General features: G+C 49.2%; 1 protein-coding gene across 2 annotated transcripts in view; it reads right to left on the reverse strand.

The window, feature by feature from the left end:
• Positions 1–4,758: 4,758 nt before the first annotated feature.
• The window catches only part of LOC144170346 (uncharacterized), a 29,818-nt gene continuing 15,416 nt past the window's right edge, over positions 4,759–19,160 (reverse strand). Inside the window, exons 2-4 of one of the 2 annotated variants that reach the window (XM_077700094.1) lie at positions 14,275–14,367; positions 11,594–11,775; positions 4,759–6,732 (exon numbers count right to left, since the gene is read on the reverse strand). In XM_077700094.1, coding sequence (XP_077556220.1) covers positions 6,460–6,732; positions 11,594–11,775; positions 14,275–14,284 — 465 coding nt within the window. In that variant the 5' untranslated portion in view covers positions 14,285–14,367 and the 3' untranslated portion in view covers positions 4,759–6,459. Of the gene's footprint in view, positions 6,733–11,593; positions 11,785–14,274; positions 14,368–19,160 lie in introns of both variants that reach the window. The other variant, XM_077700092.1, reaches the window with a different exon arrangement.

Raw genomic sequence — 19,160 nt, forward strand, 5'->3', positions numbered from 1 at the left:
TGAAAGTTGCCCTTCCAGCTGAGGCCAATGCGACAAATCGAAAGCACTTTACACGGCAGCACACAGTATTCGTCTGCGGTAATATGACGAGCTGTATACAACTCTGAGTGAAACCTGGAGCTACCTTCCGTAAACAATAAGGATGGGAAATCGCTTAGAATGGCACGTTTTATTAACTTAGGGAACGACAGCGCAGCTGGAAGACGGACAGAAAGGAACAGCTATAAACACACAGGAGCGCTGTTCCAGCTGCGCTGTCGTCCATAAGTATGTTCAACCAACAATCCCAAATAACACTTCAGTGCATTTCAGTTCATGTTTTATCAAAGCGAAGCTTGCTATTCCTCCGTGATGGCGACCGTACTGTCCCCAAAACGTACTGCACGAAGGGCAACTTCACACAATGGTTTCACAAAACGATGATGATGATGAGCGAAGGCACATCAAGCACCCCGAGGGGGGAAAAAAACGCTTCCCGTGGTCGGCATCGAACCTGGGTACTTCGCGTTATGAAGCCGACGTCTACACGTTTGCGCCATACCTTTGCGCCGACACGGTCGAAGCAGTTTGGACTTCAAGCGAGCCTTTTTTGGTCTCACTGATGGACGGACGAGATTCACGGATTTAAGGACGCAACGACGCTAAGTCCACAGCCACACCACAGCGAACGGATCCCTTTACGAGTAGGCTGAGCATTTAAACCATCGTTGTCGTTAGACGAAGAGGCGTTTGGTTTTTGAGGAAGTCTGAATGTTATAGGGGTAACTGGGCGCCGTGTTAGCCTTTTAAAGCAAAGATTTGCTACTTTTGTCCAGCGGTTCCGCGGAGGATGCGCAGGTTAACCTTTTGACCGGAGAGTCACCATCAGCGACACACCCCTCGAAGCGCCTCGTGTGATTCGCTGGGCCCTGTTACGAATCGGCCAGCGCCGCAGTACTTCCCCGCATCACTCCTCGGCTGTGCAGCGAAGCCACTCGTGCGCCTTTGAAAACACGCGCCACCATGTCGGCAACAAGTTGCGACAAAGCCGCGTCAGACGCTTTGCTCTCGGCAAAACTTCGGCTGCTGCCTGCAAGGCTCGTCTCCACGCTCTTCAAGGACACAAAGGCCCCGTCGATCGCAACGGAGTCCTCCTCTCTCCCCTCTCTCGGACTCAACGTGCCCGAGGCTATGAACGGCTTACGAACTCTGGAAAGAGTGTTGTGTGTGTCTGTGACGTTCGCGGCGTGTTCCAGCCTGTTGCGTTTCACCGCTGTCGCTTTTGGGTATAAATAGAGCTGCCCAAGCGTTGTAAACCATTCCTGTTAGAGCAGCGAATCGATGTTGTCGCTCTGCTCGAGTCCCGTATTGTAACCTCGCCCATCGGGGCATTGTTCTTTGGCTTCGGCTCACCTCTCGCTATGAAGTAAACAGTTACGTTAGCCTACGGCTTCTGGACTTCTTCACGGCTGCAACAGCGGCTGGCCGCTCGCATCATACACGCTACCACTCGTATGTCGGAGGCCACGGAGCTCGGATCGAGTGCCCCCGCCCGGTCGCAACAATTGGTGGCAGCGGTAGGATGGCAACTTCGTAACACCTGAGGCCAGCGGTGCGAGACCCAACACCACGGACGTCAAGGCGGCTTCGGACTTCGCAGAATTCACGGCGGTCAAGGGTGAGTGCGGGACTTTTCTTCACTGAGTTTTACCAGGCTTCTGAGGATAGCTGGTAGGGCGTGTGTTTTTGTCGCGTGGGTTATTCGCGCAAAACATTTTTGGAGCAGTGGGAAAGCAGTACTCTGGACCGGCCATGAATTTGAAAGCGTTGAAAAAACCGCAGTTGTTGGAGCTTGCAAAAGAGTTGCGCTTGGATGTTACGGACGCGCTGAGAAAGCCAGAGCTGATACAGGCTATACTCGCTGTCGGGGCTGACGATGAGGAGCTGTCGGGATGCATTGAGCTGATCAATGGCAGCAGAGGCTGAGCGCCAGCGTGAGGAACGCGAGGAGAAGAAGCGAGAACATGAGAAATTCCTACGGGAACACGAGGAAAGAATGCGAGAGCAGTAACTCAAACACGAGGAAAAGATGCGAGAGTATGACCTCGATATCGAGCAAATCCGAAGGGGAAGAAAGAAGCTCGAAAAAGGGAGGCTCCAACGGGAGAACAAGAACCTAGAGCATGAAATTCAACTCGAGCAGGAAGAAGTGAAGCCCGAGTTAGAATTGTTGCTCGAAAAAGACCTCGTTGTCGAGAAAAGCACCATGCCAGCGCTGCCAGTAGCAGACGCTCGGGAGCGCGAGTCGGAGGCGACCGTTGCGGCCCAGCAACGAGGCAAGGTTGCTGAGAGAGATAACGACGGCGCATTAGCTCAGACTGTCGGCAGAGGCGGCAGAGGGGCAGTGCGTGTCCACTGAGTGCGATAATGCGTCGGAGTTTGTTTTGGAGATCTCGGCGGGGTGTTCGGACGGTTCCAATTCGCGAGAGGCCTTGGGAACGGCTACCGGCTTGAACGTGAACATTTCGCGAGATAGCGACGTTTCGCAGGAATGCGTAAACGATGAGGTTACCGAAAGGCCGCACGAGTCCGCTGAAACGGAGGTTGTTCCTTCGGACGGTAGTGCGGAAACGAGCGACGTGGTGGGAAAGCCTGCAGCCGAGGCAGCAAACAGTTTGCATGGTCCAGTTGGGAGTCGTGACGATCTCGCCACTGAGCAAGCCGATTCCGTCCTGCCACCAGCTCAGATAGCTGACCTCGAGCAACGGTCAGCCGAGCTCGTAGAGATTCAGGTGTCTGGGGCGGCTGAGCCGTCTTTTGAGACAGGGCAGCTTGGATCTAGTGTAGCCTTGACAGCCGCAGAACACAATGAAAACACCCTTCGGTGTTCGCTTGCTGAGGGTGTTGCGAAAAAGGCGATGGACGCCGAGATAGGGTGTGTTGGACGCTACGAGGTGTCTAAAGAGATCGTCGTGCCCGTTTCACTCCCAGCTGATGCTCCCGATGGTAGGCCAACATCGGCTGAGCTAGTTGAGGTTGCGGTGTCGACCAACGTTTATAGATAAACGTTGGTGTCGACTGCGGCTGAGCCGAAGTCGGGAACCGACCAGCCTAGAGAAGAGAACGTGAACGCGTTCCGCTGTTCGCTTGCCGAACGCGTTCGCGAAAAGGCGAGCAACGAGGAGAGAGAAAAAACTTCCGCGCGTACTTGTGGCGCGTGTTTCAGTGCGGACACGCGAAGGGGCAAAGTCGTGAGCTCGCAGCGCGCCAAGGGAACGCCGCCTCCAAAAAGGAGTGCGCGCCTCTCGTTTGAACGTGGGAAAATCTCGTTCGCTCCTCCGCGCGCTCGACCTTTGTCGAACAAGACGACCGGTGTCCTTTCACGCGGTCGCAGCAGCGTTCAGAGAACGGGTGCACCTAAAGTGCGGTACAAAAAGGGAAAAGCTCGGGGTGATGACGAGAGCTCAAATCGCAGCTCTCTGCGCGAGAAGTGGCCTGTAGACGCCTGACTTTCTCTAGTGCATTGTTTTTCCTGGAGCAGGTTTCGTCCTTTACGATTGCATTTTTTTTTGTGTGTGGGACATTTCCAATCACGCGAAATGTCACCTTTCAAGTTTGTCACTTGTCTAAAGTACTGCTGGGCAAAAATATAACTAGAGTAGTTAGTAATTAGCGTATTTTATCGCAACTAAAAGCCTGGTACAGCTTCAGTGTGGATTTGTCTTCGCACTTGCCGGCGATGCGGTTGTGTCTTCCAGTGTTGTTTTGTTGCTTGCCTGAACAAGCCAGAGATGTTCTTGGGGAGCCACTACTCGTCCAGTGACCCGGCTGGTGAAGCTCCAGCACAGTGTCGTACAGCCAAGGCCTGGAGTCGAGCGTCTGCCGAACACTTCACTTCGACAGCATCCCTCCGGACAACGGTTGCAGACCCTTATCCATCGGGATCTCGGACCCCCGGCGGAGAAGCTGTTACGAATCGGCCAGCGCCGCAGTACTTCCCCGCATCACTCCTCGGCTGTGCAGCGAAGCCACTCGTGCGCGTTTGAAAACACGCACCACCATGTCGGCAACAAGTTGCGACAAAGCCGCGTCAGACGCTTTGCTCTCGGCAAAACTTCGGCAGCTGCCTGCAAGGCTCGTCTCCACCCTCTTCAAGGACACCGAGGCCCCGTCGATCGCAACGGAGTCCTCCTCTCTCCCCTCTCTCGGACTCAACGTGCCCGAGGCTATGAACGGCTTACGAACTCTGGAAAGAGTGTTGTGTGTGTCTGTGACGTTCGCGGCGTGTTCCAGCCTGTTGCGTTTGACCGTTATCGCTTTTGGGTATAAATAGAGCTGCCCAAGCGTTGTAAACCATTCCTGTTAGAGCAGCGAATCGATGTTGTCGCTCTGCTCGAGTCCTGTATTGTAACCTCGCCCGTCGGGGCATTGTTCTTTGGCTTCGGCTCACCTCTCACTATGAAGTAAACAGTTACGTTAGGCTACGGCTTCTGGACTTCTTCACGGCTGCAACAGCGGCTGGCCGCTCGCATCATACACGCTACCACTCGTATGTCGGAGGCCACGGAGCTCGGATCGGGTGTCCCCGCCCGGTCGCAACAACTTGGGGCGCGTGTTTTCAAAGGCGGACGAGTGGCTTCGCTGCACAGCCGAGGAGTGATGCGGGGAAGTACTGCGGCGCTGGCCGATTCGTAACAGCTCGGGCGAGGTTACAATACAGGACTCGAGCAGAGCGACAACATCGATTCGCTGCTCTAACAGGAATGGTTTACAACGCTTGGGCAGCTCTATTTATACCCAAAAGCGACAACGGTCAAACGCAACAGGCTGGAACACGCCGCGAACGTCACAGACACACACAACACTCTTTCCAGAGTTCGTAAGCCGTTCATAGCCTCGGGCACGTTGAGTCCGAGAGAGGGGAGAGAGGAGGACTCCGTTGCGATCGACGGAGCCTCGGTGTCCTTGAAGAGCGTGGAGACGAGCCTTGCAGGCAGCCGCCGAAGTTTTGCCGAGAGCAAAGCGTCTGACGCGGCTTTGTCGCAACTTGTTGCCGACATGGTGGCGCGTGTTTTCAAAGGCGCACGAGTGGCTTCGCTGCACAGCCGAGGAGTGATGCGGGGAAGTACTGCGGCGCTGGCCGATTCGTAACAGCCCGCTGCCGGCGCTGCGCCCAAGGCCCCGTTTTAAGTGGTTCTGCTCACGTAGCGGCGGCGGCCGCGATGGGTGGCGGCCGCTCAGCTGATCGGCAGCCAACCAAACCCGCAGCCTCTCACGCATTCGCTGCTGGGTCGTCTCGGGCTATGTGACTCATCTTGCGCTGCGTTCGCACTGAAAGAGGAACGCCGCGTTCTCCGAGAATGAAAGCGAGGCCGGGCCTCATCCTGTGAGCGTTGCACTGAACCGAACGGCTTGGAGCCATGGCTGGCACAACAGCTACACCAAAGGTTAACCAAGAGTCAACCATACTAAGCCAAGCTTTGGCTTTGCATATCCAAGGTTAGGTGAGCTTAGCCGCGACTATTTTTTTATCTTCTTGTGTATTTTTTCTCTACCGCAATCTTCAATTTTACTTAGAATTATTTGGAATTTCGTTTGATATTCCTAGACGATTTCTTCCGTATGTATTGTATTGAATTCTACTCGTAAGTTTCACTATTAGTATGCACCACTTGATGATGCACACATGCTTGTTTTGGATTCTTTATTTAGACTAATCTGATGAACTTTAAGCCAACATAGTTGTTACTACTCGCTGCTTGGGCAAATTGAATGGCACGATTCACTCTTTTCTATTTGACATGAAAATTTCTGTGAGTGTTTCTTTTAATGCGACAGCGTACCTTTATTGGGAGTGTGACGCAAATTATCTGCCTGACTCAGAGACTGTTTGGAAAACTAGGTCTCGTAAAAAAAGTAAGCGCGATTTACGAACCAATCAGCGAAATATTAACGGGTTTCCATCGTTGGCGCCATTGCTGTTCGATCAAAAGTTCTCCGGTGATCTCGCCGTACAATGGTCCTCTCCACGTAACACAAATACGGTCGTATTTCTCTAGAAAGTAGGGAAATATGTACCGTAAGCTCACCCATGCAAGTGCAATGCCAGGCCATTTTATAACTTCTGGTCTGAAATTTTATTAAATGCAGCTACACTAACTAATGCGAACGGGATGTTAAACGGGCCGCCATTACTGGAATGATGGCTTCGCCCAAGAACGTAGATATTGTGAATTCAGGAGTGAGGTAAAATTACCGTTGTATGCCAAGCTGGCTTTCAAACGAGAACATTACAACCACAGTGCTTCGGTTCGCAATAATTATAGCTATCGCATTTTTAAAATCACCTTTTTTTTGTGTTATTTTGCTTTTATTTATTTTTTCTTCCTGTTTTGCTTTCCGCGACGCTGATCGTGCGTATTTACCCGGTAGTTTTAACTTATTACTGAGAAATCTCTGAAACGTGATTCAGGGAAGCAATCAAATCAATTGCCCACTGCTGTGTGCAATTGCCGCACCGTCGGATATCCTCGAATTAGGCATTGCGCGTGGCGGCGTGGGTGGAGGGCACGGCGAAGGGTTCAGGCTCCTCGACAGGGGCAGGTTCCAAAGCACGGTCGCCGTCGGGTCGAGCCGGAAGAGGTCGTCCTGCTGGAGGCACGACGAACACAACACGATCTCGGGAACTTGGTGCGCCGCCCCGCGCAGGGACGCAGGGCAGGCCAACGTGATCGCCGCGCAACGAGGGGGAACCTGCACAGGCGGTGAGATGCACGGCGATTCAGCCACGTTACGCACGTGCAGATATAAAAAAAAAGCGAAAGCATGCAGGAATGGTAGGGGGCTTGGAGGTGTAATAACTGCGAGAGAGTACACAAATAGGATGTACTGTTGCCTGCAGTACGGTATTATATGAATACGAATTCGAGTATATCCAGAAGCGTGCCTGCAAGTGTAACGGCCGTGTCATGAAGACAAAAAGAGAGCAATGTTTCCAAAGACGAGGCAAGGTTTCAGTCCAGGCATCAGTGTCGGGCTGCGGGTGGCTGGAAGCCTTCGACAAAGCATGCACAGAACATGGGATGAGGGGCCCTATCAATAAACACAAGGGAAAGCCACGTTAGGGAAGGCATAGGGGAGTTAGTTCCTTGATTTTATGTAAACAATATGAATATTGAAATGCTGTAGCGGAAAGAAAGTGAGCAAAAAGTTAAACCAGTTCCACTCAACGCGAAAGCTGTCAAGGGCGGAGCAGTGATTCGCCACAGGGGCTGTGGCACCGATCTCCGCTCTGTGCTGCCACTCTCACGCTCCTCTCCTTTTTTTCCCTTTATTGCCTAGATTCGACAGTAGACAACATATCGCAGATCAACAGCGTTAATCATCATACAATAACAACGTGGTGAAGCAGCCCGACTAAGGGCTAGTGGTCCATTAAATTCCTTCAATGACGTAAGCTGCTCTATTTTTGGCAGCCACACAGGCGAAAACTCTTGAGAATTAATAACTTCCACAAAACGACCTACACTTTCTCTGAAATACTGCTTTGCCGAACGGGAATCGACGTCGCTGTACAGCCTTGCTGTGCGTGAGCGCCATATACTGTGGAGGCCTAGCGCCATGACTAAGTCATACGGCATTCTATCCTCTTGGTCTACGGAGAGATACCATATGTCATGAGGGTGTAGAGGGAAGTCTTTGCAAAGTGTCCTCTTTAAAACATCACAAAAATATACGCCCTCCCAACAACGAAGAAAAAAACATGGTGTATCGTCTCCGGGGATTTGCAGCTAAAGAGCGATCTGTCCCCCATGGCACAAAGAGCCCCCTTTTCTCCATGTAAGCCCGGACTAATAATGTTCCCGTGTGTAGCCGACAGAAAAAAGACTTCACTCCAGGCTGTACTTGCATTCTTTTCACCATTTTGAGCGCATCCTGGCCGGGTCCTCCACAGTACATAGCTCCTCCCTGTCTCACTGTCAGGTGTGTGGTGCCTATCCCGACGTTAAACACACGTACTGGACTTGTCCTCGCGCCAGGCGATCACCTCACTTTCTTCACCCACACCTTTACCATCCCACATTCCATACTCATGGGAAAACCGGGCCGCTCCTCCGCCTGATCTTCGCCCCATCCTTTAGCCTCACCTCGCCCGGCACATTGCCCACGGGCGGGGCCCTGACACCTGCGGAATTCCCACCTGAACGTCTTCCAGGCCCACCAGAACCGCATTTTCGGCAGCCCGGACATGGCCCGCTTTAAATAAAGTTTGATCTCTCTCTCTCTCTCTCTCTCTCTCTCTCTCTCTCTCTCTCTCTCTCTCTCTCTCTCTCTCTCTCTCTCTCTCTCTCTCTCTCTCTCTCTCTCTCTCTCTCTGATGAATTGAATGGAGCTTTACTCAATGCAATTGAAAATTTCCCGCCTTCTCAGTGCTCGCGTGCCTTCTCCTGGGACAGCTCGCATCATTTTCCTTATCTCTTAAGTGCAGAGCCATTAGGGGTTCGCCTTGTCGTCGTAGATCGTTCGCTGCCACAATATCTAGCGTCTGCCGGAATCAGGCGATGCAGTGAGATAACGGATCCAAGTAGAGCCCCACGGCGTTACAGCGTAACAACCCAAACAGAGGCGTTGAAACATAAGCGGTTTTATAATCATAATCGTTCGAAACTCCTGAACCGCTGGCGCTTGTCATACACCCTCCCTGTTGTTTAGTGCAAAGAAAACTGCAGGTACATTTGAAGCAAATTCAGTGAATGTAACCGGCCAGCCCCGAGTCCATTTAGTTAGGAACACCCGTTGGGTTGGTTTTTACGACAGTCAGCTAAAAAAGCGGCCGCCAAAAACGACCCGTTCCAAAATGCGCAGTAAGGCGCCGGCATGTGCGGGATGAAAGCAAGCACAAAAACAACAGAACTCCCACTCGCCTGTTCCAGGCAGCGGGCACGCAACCACTGCGAAGGCGGGAAATTCGAATTGCATTGGACAAACCTCCGTTCAATTCATCGAGAGAGGAGTGAGGCAGGGATGCGAAAGAGCGGGATGGGTGGTAGCAGTGAGCAAATAACCTCGCCACAGCCCATTATGGTGAATCACTGCTATGCACTTCCGACAGCTTTCACGTTAAGGTAAACGGCTCTAATTTTTGTTTCTTGCTCTGCCTGGAACAGCACGAGTGGAAGTTCTGTTCTTTTTGTGTTTGCTTTCATCTCGCGCGTGCTGAAGCCTTTCTTCGCCATTTTGAACGCGTCGTTTTTTTTTTTCTCTCTCTCGCGGCCACTTCTTTTCGCTTAATAGTAAAAACCAACCCAACGAGCATTCCCAACTAAATAAAAGCAGGGACTGCCGGATATTTTTATTTTATTTCGTGTTTTTGCCATGCGGTATATGACAGGTATAATGATGAGAAGAGCGAAGAAAGTAGGAAAACAAGAGAAAGATCAGAAAGCAGGCCAGCCGGTTAAGTACATATATTTTGCCTCAAACGTACCCGCAATTTTCTTTCAGGATCGACGAGTGTCTACGTCGGGCGTAGTGGAGACATTACGCCTGTTGCCGGCGATCATTAAAGTCTCTTTCACTTCACTTCACTTTGCACTAAATATCGGGCCATGTATGACCAGTGCCAGTGGTTTCAGAAGTTTTCGAATGGTTCTGCTTACATAAACATCTTGCTTGAGTATCCTCTTAAATTTTGGCCGGAAGGCTGAATCGAGGGACAAGCGCGTGGTATCTTTTTGAAACCTGGGTTTGGGTGCGTGACGACGCGTGACACCATGACCGCGGACTACCTACGTCGACAAGCCGGGCCCCGAAAGCGCCCCGCAGTTAAAAGGCATGCCTCCAGCAGAACCCGAACCTGCACTTCTCGGACTGGACATTCGATGCTTCGTTAATCAGCTGCCGGCATGGCCGTACTCCGCTCCCCTTTCTGGTATATTTACGGGGCTGTAAAGTTTCCATGCTACCCTTGAAGTTGGTCGCCCATGTAGCGTACACTGGCTACTGCGTTCAGGTCGTTCATGGCGCCATTCTCGTTCCTGGACTCATCGAGAGGGCGCAGGTCACCGACCGCAGAGCGGAGGCGCACGACGGAGCTGCCCCGCTTGCCCATTATATTCCGTCACCATTTCCTGTTTAGGCATCGCAACTATTTTGTTCAAGAAGGAGACGAGGCCGACACTTAGAGGTTCCGATGAAATTTATCACTGCAATCTCTTCCAGTACATGAGCTCTGGTGCTAGCGGCGCGCGGCACGGGCCACATCGTTCTCCTTCGTCGCTACGGTAGATTGGCGAAAAGCATAGCTTTTCTCGCCAGCGGGAACTTAACATCCTCCTGGCGCCGAGGTACACTCGTAGAATCCGAGGGATGCTCTTTGAACAGCCCGCCAAACTTGCCAGCATCCCAGAGGGGCAACCTGAAAGCAGGTCTCGACGCCAGCCTCTCCCGGGGGTTTCCACAACTCGCCCAGGCATGTTGCACATTAAAGGAGAGGCTTTGTCTTCCTGTGCAATAATAAATCGCCCACGCTCACTAGATAAAGTGACATGGGTGCGCTGTGATGTGGCGACCGCAATAAGAGCAGGTACGCCTCTCCATCTTTATAGCTGCCTTCGCTTGGCACCCCGTCGCCTAAGGTGGGGGGCTATCGAGTCAGGTTATAGGGTATCTGGCCTGGGTGGAAGCCTCACGGCCTGCTTTTCAAGAAGCTGGAAATGGTTGTTGTCACCTATATAGCTGAGTGAAAGGACGGCACTTGATGGCCGCCTCAACTACGTGAAGCGCAATGACAAGCTATTCGCAATTTAATCTGCTGCGGTCTTAGCGCATCCTTCACTGTGCGGATGATCTGCTTCCAGACGCGGCCGCACCACACTGGGCGTTCAGTGAAGGATGCCGATGTTGTGGGTAACCCTATATAGAGGCTCCATAGCGTCGACAGAGGGAACTTGTGGACACTTTTACGATCTAACAATACTCAAAGTTCACCTTGTGTGCTCAAATGCTCAGTTCCTCGCGAATGGCGTTAGGCCATTCTGATTTTGTATACCATATTTACTTCTCATTTTTATTGACATAAACGTGCAAACAGGCTTTGGTGTGAGCTCATTTAAACAAATCGGTATAAAAGGCCAATCAAGCGTCTGGAGACGGAAGGACTGACATTCGCAAGTTGCAAAAGTTTCAATACAAGTCATCGAAAATAACATACATCGTCGGTAATGCAATCAGCCGCTCGTAAGCTTACTCTCCTCAAGGCGAAGGGCTTTCTTCACTTCATTCGTAGTTTTCATACGAATTTAGCCATTGGAGACCCAGCAAGGAACTAATAAATCATTCGAGCAATCAGGCAAGCCAAATCAAGCCAGAAGTAAACAATAACATAAGAAAAGTGTAGCCGTTATAAGTCTTGAGTTTAAATTAGTGTTTTTCTTTCTGCAATTGCTGCTTCACCAGGCTGCGTTTCACGCGCTTGCCAAATTCTGAAATGGGTGCGGGTCGTCCCAAGGATCACAGACGGACGTGCACCTAAAAAAATGCATGGGCAGTTTTGCTCTGGTAGCCGTATAAATATCCGCGCAATTAGTGGCGACTGTAAGAGGTCCATAGTAACCTGTGTGCGCCCCGGTCCAAGCGCGTGTCGCCTGGAGCAGGCGTAGAGGACCAAAGCCAGAAGCAGTGCCGCGATCACCACGGAGGACCCTAGCAGCCAGAAGGGCAGGTAGTTGATGTCCACGGCGTAGAAACCCGGCAACGATGTCTGCTCGATGATTTTCTTCTGCTGCTGTATGGCTCCTGCGGTTGCTGCCCGCCCGGGATCTAGCTTTAGCTTGGCGTTGTCCAGTGGACATGCTCTGTTACACGTCAGCTCGTTTCTAAATCATCGTCAGTGCATGCCCCCAGGAACCAAACAATTCCCATTTGGCCCTAACGGTCAAATTAAGCTCTCGCCTTCTATGAAAAGAGCAGTGCACACTAAACTTTTACACCCTTTTAGCCAAAAAGGGTGTAGCATAAGTGGAAAAACGGTGTTGAGAGGCATTTACACCCTTTTTCTTGAATCGTAACACCCTTTTCCTAGCTCTACACCCTTTTTGTGTGAAAAAAAGGGTGTTGATCAACTTCAACACCCTTGGTTCTCCTAAGGATGTTGAAAGGGTGTGGAAAAGGTATTCAGCTGTTCATTGAACAAGACCATGCTTGGATGAATAATAGCACTGTAAAAAACAAGACATCCCCTCATACACTCCTCTACCCGCAAGAAATTTTCAAACGCAAAAAAAGAAATAATAATTGATCGTATGCAATGATCGTTCGTTTCCATATGCGGTGCACATCATGCCCCAAGTTTAGCTTTGGCACGTGAAGCACCAATTTGAACCTTCAAAATTAAAAAGACTATAATCGGGTGGCGAAAAGGGTGTTTACCGACTGCAACACGCTTGGCTTTCTGTAGGTTGTTAAAACAGTGTGAAAAGGGGTTCAGTTGCAAAAAAAAAAAAAAAAACCAGCGAAGCTGGGGGTCGACCTAGTTTCTTCCGGTGTTGCTAAGTTTTGTTATGTTTTCTAAGCTTTGCAATGTTCTTGCTAAGCTAGGATGACCGCTGAGTGGTGAGGCCAAGTTTAACCGGATTTTACAAGGCTGTTCCAGTGTGTGTGCCCCCCCCCCTCCTCTACTGCCAGGGGATCCAAGGGGGAAACAAGCTAGGTCGGCCCCCAGCTATGCTGTTTCTCCAGCCTTGCACCACTATTGCAAGCTGCGCCAATTTTTGTGCCTTTTAGAATCCAAAAAAGACTAGTACCTTTCAAATGGTATAATAAGAGGTGCGCATACGCATACGCCCCTTGTGCTCACACTCTAACAGGCTCGAAAGTCGACTTCACTGTAATAATACCCTATCTGCGGTGGTGCACCCATTACAGGTGCCGCAGTTCTTTTTCTTTGTATTTTTTTGGTAACGCCACAGAAACTAGCTCAAGCTTAAACAGATTCACTGGTAATGAATTATGCTAATTCATATTGCTTTAAACATCGTGAGGTACAAAACACCACCCGCTTGTAAAAAATATTCAGTCCACCCGTGTGAACCGGTACAAAATGCCTCTAAAGTTGGAGGTGTGTTCACCTTTTTTCTTAGTTGGTAGTCTTTTCTTACACCCTTTTTCTTTACACCCTTTTTCTTAGTTTCGAACACCCTTTTTTGTAGCTTTACACCCTTCTGGGAAAAAGGGGTGTTGAAATAATGAACACTCTTTTTGAAGAGTGTTGAGGTGGCGGGGAAGATTTGTTTGGCATCTAATAAAATTCTATAAGTTATGGAACACAAAAACTACCTCATGACTACAAAGCTTTTGCAAATCCGCGTGTTGATTTGTACGTTCTCATAGTAAAATTCATAGTTTTAAAATTAGCGCTAAAATATGTTTTTTTTTTCGACAAGCCCGCCGACTCGATCGGGGGGCTTTCTTCTGCTGTATATAAAAGCAAGAAGAGCACATGTATTAAGTGAGTATGCACTCCCTGTACCGCTTGCATCCCGTTGGTTTTCTTGCTCAATTCATTTGTGTTCCAGTGTAAATTGTGCGTATTGACTGCCTGTGTTGAATGCTGCGCGCTCCGCCGATTCACATTGCCACGTGTGGCTGCTGCCCTGGCCACACCCTTATATTAGGGCGTTGAGCAACCTTACACCCTCTTTTTAGGGTGTCCACACGAACATCCTTTTTTCATCCGTACAAACTTTTGTCGCCAAAACACCTTTTAAAGGTGTTCGGCATGGGACAACTTTCTCACACCCTTTTTGGCCGAAAAGGCTGTGAGAAAGTTTAGTGATGATACCCAACGTTACTGCGATCGTTGTGGTGCGCCCTTGTCCATCTTTTCTCCTTCCGAAAACTAACCTTGATACCACCCGCACCCAATACCAGCACGAAATCAGGCTCTCCAATCGATTCCGGAGGGACGCAACCAAGCGCCTGTTGACCGGGTGGCAAACGACATCGGTAAGGACCCCTTTGCAAGAGGACGAGTTTGTGCGGAAAAACCTGGTACTTTTGACATACGCCTTTTTAAGGAAGCATAAAGCAAACTCCGAAGCCCGAATATATGCCTCATACGAGATGCGTTGAGAGAAATAGATTTGCAGATATCTCCCTTTTGCTCCTGCAAGTGCACGAGCGGGGCCTGCAGTATTCAGAATTAAAAATAAATAACAAAGGCGGGATTGTTACTTCTTTACACCACTTGTGACACCACTTGTGACATGTAAGCATGATCTATTATTCGAGACTTACCAATCGCCATGCTAGAAGCAGGAGTCTAAACACAAAGTGGCAGCGACACTGTGGTGACTCCTCGGTGTTATTCCGGGTTGCTGAATCTGCTGCCTGTGTGGTAAGGAAGTATTTTTAGAAGGTGGCGCTTTCTCGACCGCTTATCAGGGAGCAAACAATATATGCTCTGTCTGCGAGTAGTAAGGCCCGATACGTTGCTTGGCAAACGAAAAGATGTATGTACTGCTACAAACTAAGCCATCAGATTCGAATGTGTTAGAAGTCTGCTAAAGTTGCTGAAGCTAAATTTAAGCAGCGGTAGGCCGAGGAAAAATGAGAAAAGAACTAAATTCGTCCCGATGTTGAATAGAAAGTTTTGCTATTAGTTCGGTTAGCAGAAAAATAAGTTTTGCAGAAGAATTCTGAACTGTATCGCCCTCTCCTGCATGGACCATACTTGGTCCACAGTATGTGATAAATAAATAAATAAATAAATAAATAAATAAATAAAAGCATAACAAAACTGCAACTTCACACTGTCCCGCTCGCGTACCCACAGAACTACGCACATTCATGTTTCAGGGTACCCTTTAGCAACCCTACGTATACTGCCGAGCCGTAGTATCGTACGTGCGGGAAGTTCGCTTTTACGCCTCCACCGGAAAAAAAAAAAAAAAAAAAAAAAAAAAAACGGGCCAGCTCCAGTACCATAAGCCTGAGGAGGGCACGCATGAAGTGTATAAGTGTATTCAAAGATTGCAAGTCTCTCTCTCTCTCTCTCTCTCTCTCTCTCTCTCTCTCTCTCTCTCTCTCTCTCTCTCTGTCTCTCTGTTGCCACATGGCGCGCGCTAATTGGGCGCCGGAGAAGCGCCGGTGGAAGGAGCAATCGCGCACTTGCTGAGGCGGTGGCCACTCTCTTGCGTTGAACCGGATTCAAGCAATTTGCATGGCACATCTGCCCCAGTTTGGGGCAGCAGGGGTGAACGCGAGCTCAGTGCAAAGCGATGCCCGCGCCTCGCCCTCGGGGCTCGTCCTCGGTGATCAACGAGGCCCCGGCACCAGGTAAGTATGCCTTTTCATGCATCGACCGACCACCCCACCCGATGGTCAAGAGCCGATGGGTACCTGAGTGTAACACAAATTATGACCCGTCTAGAAACAGCTTCTGCTTGGGCTTCACGATTGCTGAAGCGGTCAAGGAGCGTTCCACAAATTTTCAAATCATGTTAGTTTATTTTGAACCGGTTTTATCTATTATACAGTTTGCTTTGAGTACGAGTTACGTTCTAGCGCGAGGCGTTGGAAAACGAGTGTCCCACTGTTTTAGTACCATGACTACACGAGACGACGACAGGAGACGTCGACAGCCCGAGCCCCTAAGATGCTTCGCCCCTAAAACAGCCACCGCGGCCAGTGTAAAACTTCTGTCCGAATGGTGAGCGTGACAATTTTTCAGCCACTGATATACTGTGGCGTGTAGCAGAGTGACAAAGGCATGCATGGTGCTCGGAACGCACGGCCTTCACCATAAACATGTCGTCGAAGGAATTTGTGGTTCATGCAGTCGTCGCAAATCCTTAAATTGGACTGGTGAATGATCTAACAGTTTCTTTTTCAGCGGGCGCGAACCGTGGGGGTGCACTGGAAGTGTCTTCGAGGCTTCGTTAATGAATAAAGTGAACCCTGTGAAGGCAGCAGTCACTTAGTCCTCACTGGCTCGCACTTCACATTGGCTGAAATGCTTACAATGTCTAAGTTACATTTAATTACTTATCTAACTACTGGAAGCTTACAAAAGCGACGGCAAAGAAGTGATTCTTTCCACCCTTGAAATATGAGGACTTTGAGGGAATTGCCAGTGCGCGCCACAATTCAGTAACTTTTCGAAAATTAAATTATATCATTCGTTACACCTCCGGGAACGTCGTATAACATTAATAAATAATTTTGATAAATTCATTAATTCAAATAAATAATCTAACCTCCGAGTAAGTGTATTGATTGTCCCTAATGTTTTCTAGCGAAGCCAGCAAGAATGCGATGCAATTGCGCTTTATTTCCATCTCAAACTCGAGTCTTATGTCTAGCACGGAATACCACAAACTTCGTTTCCCCTCAATAAAAGTGTGTGGTAATCGCAGAAACACAGCAATCCGATGGGCAAATCATAAAAGACACTGCTATTCATACCGCCCCTTCCAACGGTCATTCCTTCTGTATCTTTTGTGAAAAGGGATCACAACCACTTCCCTCAAGGGGATAATTTGCAGCATCACCTGCTCTTCCCTCCGTGAGGGGCAGGTTGATGTAACGATTATGATGATTATGAAGAGAAGGAGCAGGAAGTGTAGGATTAGCTGATTTATTTTCGCGCCTACCCAAATGATGACAACGACAACGTCGGTGTTGCGAAAACCTCTGACGAAAGTACTACTAACAGATTCGCTGTAAGAAATCCTGTTCTGAGTTGACACCATGTCACGTGTATCTATAAGGCTTATGGCTCCCACGTATTTTTCAATCGGGCACACGGACGTTCTGTGGCCGGCAAGCGCTCAAACAAGCTTGCTTTGATGGTCTGGCGAGTTGAAGAAGGTAAGAATGAGAGAATTACTGGAACAACTAATTCCTTTCATTACTAAAGAACACAAAAACAGAAGGTATTAGTTCCTTAATTTGCTCATTACAAGGAAAACGGGAAAACGGTTACTTCATCTAGCAGTTCAACTGCACAAGCGCACGCGTTCCTGAGCCAACTTCCTTAAAGAGACCCTGCAACACTTTTGATAAACGGTGTTACTTTTTCTTTCGCGTCTGGAAGCACTGCGAAAGCTATAGTTATCGCCAGCACGGAGCGGCACTGCGTGTTTTTCTCGTCGCACCAGATACGTCTTCCATTTCTGCTTTCTTTTTGTGTCTTTTTTTTATGTTGCTATCGAAAAGCGTTCAGTGCGGCAACTGAAGGAAAACCGGCCAACAGCCGCTACACTGCCTTAGTGACGTAATTCGAGCCGTCGGAGAACGTCCAGACCGGGAAAGAGAGAAAAATATTTTGAGCGAGTTTACAAGTTATCTGACGGGCATAGTGGAGTAATTTTTGGCTGAGGCACTTCGCGACCCCCTAATCTAAGTACTGAGTGTGTTGGGTGATTACGTTGTGCAAGTATTTACGATTAAAAAAAAAGTTGAAAAAAGTGTTGCAGGGTTCCTTTAAAATAACGTGGTTTATTTCTCTTCTCCTCCTCCTCCCTCCTCCTTCAATGCACCATATCCGCTGCTTACAGGTGTGAAACAGCTAATCGGAATGGCATTATTTCGTTATCGTTTGCCTGGAGGTACAAAAATGGTGCTATTTGCACTGAGTTATATTTACGGCAAATGTTTCACTAAGAGTGATAAATAGTCACTCCATACCTCATAAAAACATAAAAACTGCTCTGCTGGTGCTGCTCTAATTGTTCCAAGCAAATAATAAATGCAAGCACTAACCTTAGAAAGAGGCTTGCGTGTTCTGGCATCGGCAAGCCACGAGACGATCGGCCTGCTGAAGGAGACAAGTCAGTCGTGTCAGGAGCGCGTCGGCCTGACCGTTTCCAACAGCTGCTGTTTTGAACTTTCAGCGCGCTTTCGGGCGACCGCAGAGATTCGAAGTTCTGCCTCTGTAGCGTTCGCCTCCAACAAAACCGAAAGGTGTATGTACATGTCCATCCGATGTCATGTTACTGTATATCAATAAGGTGAACTCTGCAAGCTCTGTCCTTTCTGCTTTATTCAAGGCCGCAACTGTGCACGGTAAGCAACTCGGGACCTGACGAATACGCTTGCATTTGCTTCTTTTATGTTTCCTTATACATTGCTGTCCCAACGGCAGCTAAACGACATTGATATGGAACTATATACGAAGGGGGTGCTTCCATACATCAATGCCTTGCCTGGGCAGAATTCACTGGAGAACTTCAGTTTGAATTCGACATTACCGATTGCCCGGCAGCGTGGTCAGATAATAAAAAAAGCATAATGCTTCAAATTTTATAGGCTTACGCGCCGAATCTACACCTGGGCTTACAAGGCGCGCTGTAGTAGACGGCTCTGGATTAATTTTGACCCCCGAGGGTAATTCAACTGCGCCGATATCTCGACACGCAGAGTTCTTGCTAGAAAAGCATGATGTTGACCAAAGTGTAATCTCAAAAACAAACAAGCTTTCCAGACACTGCTGTATGTTTAAGTGTTATGTTGCAAGTACTCTATTGCAAACTGTTATATTGTGACGAGTATTACCAAAATACAGATTTAAAACTGATTTGTGAATAATTCATTATGGGTACATTTAATCCACGAAATAACTAGGTATTGATGAATTAAAATGATGGGTGATCGCATTGTTGAATTGGTGAGGACGGTATATTGTCAAATTTGCGGTTACCCGCCGCGGGTGGTTCAGCGGATAAGGCGTTGTGCTGCTGAGCACGAGGACGCGGGTTCGATTACCGGCAGCGGCAGCCGCTTTTCTGGTGAAGGCGAAAAGCAAAAACGGCCGTACGAGATTTCGGCGCACGTTAAAGATCCCCAGGTGGTCAAAATTAGTCCGGAGCTCTCCACTACGGTGCGCTTCATCGCCCGCGTTGCGTCGGCGCGTTAAGCCCTACAATCAATCAATCGCTAGAATTAAAGTACTGAGTGGCTAGTGTGCACCTAATCTACTCACGTGCCGTCAAGTTCACGCCTTACGCGGCACGCACAGTTATATAAACTTTACGCTTCGAATTCAGCTTTGTGAAGCGCGCACTATGCCCCTCCAAGCTCCCGATTCCTTGCCAATCAAGTGGGTATATGCTACGAAAAAAGAAGCGACAACTTTTGTTTCACCGGCCGCTGCCATGCGTGGAAAGCGGTAATGAAACCGG

The sequence above is a fragment of the Haemaphysalis longicornis genome, unplaced genomic scaffold (genome assembly GCF_048455015.1).
Source record: "Haemaphysalis longicornis isolate Haplotype H1 unplaced genomic scaffold, Haemaphysalis longicornis Haplotype H1 scaffold_2, whole genome shotgun sequence".
NCBI classification, from domain to species: domain Eukaryota; kingdom Metazoa; phylum Arthropoda; class Arachnida; order Ixodida; family Ixodidae; genus Haemaphysalis; species Haemaphysalis longicornis.